The 6,000-nt window shown below is 30.0% G+C and overlaps 1 protein-coding gene across 1 annotated transcript in view; it reads left to right on the top strand.

The window, feature by feature from the left end:
• Positions 1–724: 724 nt before the first annotated feature.
• LOC129988805 (acetylcholine receptor subunit alpha-like) overlaps positions 725–6,000 on the top strand; it is a 75,788-nt gene continuing 70,512 nt past the window's right edge. Inside the window, exon 1 of the mRNA XM_056097112.1 lies at positions 725–1,221. Coding sequence (XP_055953087.1) covers positions 856–1,221 — 366 coding nt within the window. The 5' untranslated portion in view covers positions 725–855. The remainder of the gene's footprint in view (positions 1,222–6,000) is intronic.

The following is a 6,000-nucleotide window of genomic DNA, read 5'->3' as shown; positions in this document are numbered from 1 at the left end:
GATATTTACACCATGTCATTTTCACCAGCTGAATACCTCTTAATTAATACCCCTTACTTAATTACTACTCGCCTTACCACAAATTTAGCTCAGAAATATTAAAGTATAAAAAAGGATTTATAATAGAAGCATTAAGATAATTTCATAATTCAGATTTTCTAAGCAGTTGAAGAAGCTTTTCTATGAAACAGAAAGAAAAAAGAGCATAAGATAGATTTTATCGTAATAAATTATTTTTTTTTATTAAAAAAGGCAAATATATTTTCATGTTCTTTTTTTCCTTTTTTTTTTAAAAACCTAATATATATATATATATATATATATATATATATATATATATATATATCATTTCTCTTATTTCTTTTCTATTATCCCTTTTATTTAAAATGAAAACGGACGTAACAAACTTCCGCTTCCTAGTCTGGACTTCAGTTTTACTATACTAAAATCAGGGAGAGGGAGAGAAAAAGGTTGACCTACAACAGAATTAAAATAACACCACTCTAGAATGTTTAGTCATCCATTTAGAATCATTTCAACATCCGAAATATCAAAGAGAGACCTCGAGGCATTGTGGGGGAAGGAAGGTGGGGATGGATGCCACGGAGAAGAGCGAGAGCAATGCAGCATCACTCCCCGGATCGACCGCTTGGTGGCGTTGCGTTCCCCAGATCTTCCATTACCTTCCCCCTCTAGAAAAAGCGACGCACTGACTCAACACAATCTCTGGGGTCACCGGTTTCGATATAATATTTAATACAGTAAGAACTACCTCACCAAATCCGTTTCTACTGGCATCTCTTTAACCACCGAACCAGCAGCACGAGCTCAAGAAGGAAGGGAACGATAACGGAGATGATGGCACGGAGAAAGATGAAGAAGTGTTATCGACCCGAGTCCCGTCTGGTATATAATAAGGATGTCGAAGACGTGGCTGGTCATGATGAGGGCAACACCACACAGGCAACACATGCCGGACGTGGTGCACACACTGTGGCTTCCTCAGCAAACATTGCATCACCAACATTATATGGCGGATACTGGTGGCTCCCAATCTTGGTTTGGTGCATGGTGGTGGCGATCTCGGAGGCCCATCCGGCCGCCAAGCGGTTGCACGATGACTTGCTGAGTGACTACAACCGTCTCATCCGGCCTGTGGGTAATCACAGCCATAAAGTGACGGTCCATTTGGGATTGAAGCTCTCACAGCTCATTGATATAGTGAGTATTGATTTTGACAAATATTTTCATGTCTTTATATTTTCAGTTGAGCGAAGCAGTTTGTAAATCGGGGACCTTTAAAAAACACACATAAAAATGCCTTATAAACAACAACAAAAAATCGCCTTTAAAACAGAGCATCGATGCTTTGAATCTTTGTAAAAAAAGTACAACGCAGATATTATCTTAAATTAATAAAAAAAAAATATGAGTACTGATCAACAGTGTATATAGAACACATCTATTAACTCATTTTACATTTAGGTTTCAAACTTTTAAATTTTTCCTAATACCTCAGATTAGAATTATATATGACTTGAATTATATATAAATTAGAATTTTCTAAAATAAAACTCAAATAAATCATTTATTACTCGGCAGGTTAGAATATTAGAAAATGCTACAAATACAGTACAATTTACTTCGTATAATAGAAGAAATAATATTGTGCATTCAGTACTAAACAACAATCTGGGTTATAAAGTTTTGGGGGGTTTTTTCCTGCTAAAATGCTTTAAATATTCTAAAATTATTCTTACTATGTGGCATTTTATTAAGATTAATAATTGTATTTTCATGTCGCAACTTTAGAAAATACGAAAGTTGATATTCCATAACCAAAGAAAGCAACGTTATTATTCAAGTAGTGTGAATCGCGGCAATACGATGCAAACATCCGTATAAAACGTAAGATGCGTGATACAATCATTCCGCGTTATTAAAAAAATAATAGAATCTATGAAATATTTTCACTTGAAATGAATGTTTTCCCACAAATGAGCTACATATCTGATATAATGTTTTTTTACCTGTTTTAAATTCAAATAATAATCATATTCCAAGTCCGTATCAATAAAATTATTAAAACTAAAAATGGAATGCCAGATTGTAAATTTTACGGAATAGCGAAAAATGAATATTAGTTCGATATTCACACTTACTGCATTTTTCTAAGTCTGTGGGTAGAGTCGGTCTTCTATGTCTCACTTCTTATTTCATCTCCATTTTTTTATCCTTTCTTTATTTTGTTTTCGTCGCTCCGTGTAAACAACGCAAACAACTAATAATAATTCTTCCAATAATATCCATTTTTTACTATGCACGGTTTTAATTTGAAGACATCTTTTGCAATGCGTAATGATCATGGCATTCCCCAGGAAACGGATGGCTATTTGCCAAAGCGTTTTCCAATAATGTTAAGAGGTCGAGTATGTCGAAATCTTACGCAGTTTTCCAATCTGAGCACCTCGATGATGACTATGCTTTGATCCGGAAAAATACTTCCTTTTTCATTTCCAGTCTTCAATGACTCCAAATAACTCGATTCAACTAAACACTGCTGATCTTACACAATACTGCTTATATATTATTTTAAGAATCTGTAGGATACTATAAAACTTACTACTTTTGAAGAAGCAATGGCCATTTCCAAAACAAAATCTAGGAAAATACGTTTTTATACTGATAGAATTTAAAAAGCAGTGTAATTATGATAATAAAAATATCAACTTACATTTCAATTCTATATTTAAAATCCCAGCTTTTGTAATTCATAATTATAAAACATTTAATATGATATTTCAAGATTTAAAACTTCCGAAACAAGTATCTTTCCAGTTTATATTAATAAAATAACTCAAGCAAATCTAACAATTACTATTTAAATTAAAATTCTTAAATGTTGTGTAACATTCCATGTACTTCAACTTCATGTACTTTAAGGTACATTCCGTGTACTTATTAATCTAATATCTTTGTTCTATTGGTGCAATAATTGTATTAATCAAATATTAGCATGAAAATCCTTTTTAAGCTTTCTTCTCTCTATGATATTGCTTCTAAAAATGGGTTGCACATTTAAGAGCCAAATTCTTTTGATTATTCATTAATGTGGGGTCAGTTACTGCTGTTCAGCATTTGAATTATAAAAAGCACTCTTTATTCTAAACTATAATATCAAAGTTTCATCCAATTTTAGTGATCATAAACTGTGGTATTCTAAGCAAGATTTGCAAGATTTTTATGAAAATTTTAAAGTACCGTAAAATAACTATTCATTTAAAACTTAAATTTAAGTTGGTCATAATATCCCATTTCTGTTTCATGTTATGATGTTTTAGAGGTCAGAATATATAAACAAATTTACATTCCACAGAAAATTATCGTATTACTTATTGCTGAATGGCAACGTTGAAACGTAAACAAATCACTATATGAAGTTTCAAACTACTTTATGGAGTGCTTTACAATAGATTCAATGTTTATCTAACTAATGGAGCTGCAAAATATTATTAGAAATGTTTTAGAGAAAGCTGGCATTCCATTAAGGTTGAGGAAACAAGATGTAAAAGAAATAGCTATCAAACACAAAGTTTAACAAGCGCTAAAATAGGCTTGACCGCCGGCTGTGGGCAATCGCTATGACTTAATTATTCCATATTAAACGTTTAAAAAGTTAATCATCTGGACGAATCAGCTAGTCGCCAAAGGCGGATAATTATAGAGAAGAATGGTTCAATAATTTAATAAAAAACACCAGTTCAGTTTTTAATCCGCAGCTGGCGACTGAATCTGGCAACAGAATTGCGATGAAAACCACGGAACAAATATTTTATAATAATTGACGTTAGCTAATCAGGAATCTTTTCCACTGACGCATAAAAAATATTTATCAAATTTATTGCACGTTTAGGATTTTTATCTTATTTCTATTGTCGTTTGTTCACGTATGCTCCATCCATGCTTACGTTTTATTTTGTCATTCATAAAGAAATAAATTGTATTCAAATGTTTAAATGTATGTGTTTTCTCTTTCCGCTAGTCATTATACAGACTCTGGAGTAGAACGGTTGGTAGAAGAATTTTGTTTATGTATTTAAAATGAAATGAATTATAAATCAAATTGTTAGTTACAGATTGAAATATTTTTATTTTTCTGTAGTTTATGTTTTAGACTCTTGAAAATTTATTAACGGTTCACAATGGTATCGAGAAATCGATGCCATAGAGAGATTTTACTTTAATCTACAATTCATATTTCATTTTTGTAAATTGTTACTATGTAAACATATTTTAAAAATAATGGTTTGTAGACGAATGAAAATCCTACATTTTTGTGTGTGTGTGTGTGACGTTTTCTACCTTTAAAAAAAACTAGAATTTGGTGTTTTCAGATTTAAAATGTCGATAAAAATAATTTCACAGCATTTTCAATTTTAAAAATATTATTTGAAAATTTAATTAAAAATGTTTGTGTTAATCTATTTAAAGCCATTTCGATGCAAATTTAAAGAACTTAAAATGTATTATACAGCAATTAATAATTTCATTAAGTTGTTCGGAGAAAGGCAAATTTAATTAAAATATTTCGGAGAAAATTGCTGACATTCTTCATGTAGGACTTCCTTTGCTAGAAAAAATTTACCTCTTTTTATTTAAAAGAATCAACTACCCTCATTGTAAGCAAGGAACGTCATCTTATGTGGAGAGTGAGTCACATTTGTTTTGTTTCTGAACCTTTATTGGCCGTGGTTAATAAAAGGTCCTTAATTCATGAACATGAGTGAAGATTAGAAAAATGGTAGGAAACTGAATACATAATACAGTTAATGTTGGTGAAACGATTTGATTTGTTGATTGTTTTAAACGATATTTCTTTATAGTTAGCTCATGAAGCAACTTGTACATCGCCTTTTCCAGCCTTTTTTTAGCGAAAAAATCAAATAGTTTTACAAGTACGCACAAATAATTTGGGATCATTTAGTTTTAATGAAAGTTTCACCATTTCTTTTTCAATTTTCCACTTCACAATTGTTTTCTTTTTCTTTGAGTTTTTTTTACTGGTATTTAAAAAAAAAAAATGTTTTACATTTCCTTGGGATGTAACGAAGATTGAGAAATTTGAAAGACGTATATTTAGTCATTATTCAAAAACAGATTCGTCAGCAATTTCACAAGCAAAACAGATAGGCCTGACTAAACTGTAATCATTGAATCATCGAATGCAAGATTAAAGTTGTTTCCAGTAAACGAACATTTAATGCATCGTTTTGTAAAACCACATTTTGACTTTGATAAATAGTTTATAATATTGCGTTTTAAAATAAAGCCCTTCCTATTTCGTGTTCTAAAAAGAAATTTTTTATTTACTTTTCTACTTTTGATTTTCTATTAATAAAAGTTGATCAATTTTATTTTTAGTATATATATATATATATATATATATATATATATATATATATATATATATATATATATATATATATATATATATATATATATATATATATATATATATATATATATATATATATATATATATATATATATATATATATATGAGTGTGTGTATGTGTGTGCTTGTGTATAAAAAATAGTATAAAGACTAAATAACAATAACACGAAATGTTTATATTTACTTGTTGCTAATTAGCATTCTTCACTGAATCTTTATTTACTTTTCTCAGTCATTGGTAATAAAAAGCCATCAAATTTCTTTATATGTATATATGAGTAGGTTCAAACAGCTCCTCCCAAATTCTCAAAAGTAATGATCACACTTAACAAGAAAATACCGAAATATGGAGGAAAGCAACAGTCTCTCAGTGACATTTTCTCATGAACAAGATTTTATGATTTGATCACTTTTTGGAATATTTCGAACATATATATAATTAGATAGATTTGGGTAATAAGAATAAATAGACATCTGTTTTTAATCGATGTACGCTTTTTAGTATAAAAATATCCTTATATAATATATCATAATGCCCAGAAACC

This window comes from Argiope bruennichi, chromosome 1 (assembly GCF_947563725.1).
Source record: "Argiope bruennichi chromosome 1, qqArgBrue1.1, whole genome shotgun sequence".
Taxonomy (NCBI): domain Eukaryota; kingdom Metazoa; phylum Arthropoda; class Arachnida; order Araneae; family Araneidae; genus Argiope; species Argiope bruennichi.
This window is presented reverse-complemented; position numbering and strand designations above follow the sequence as displayed.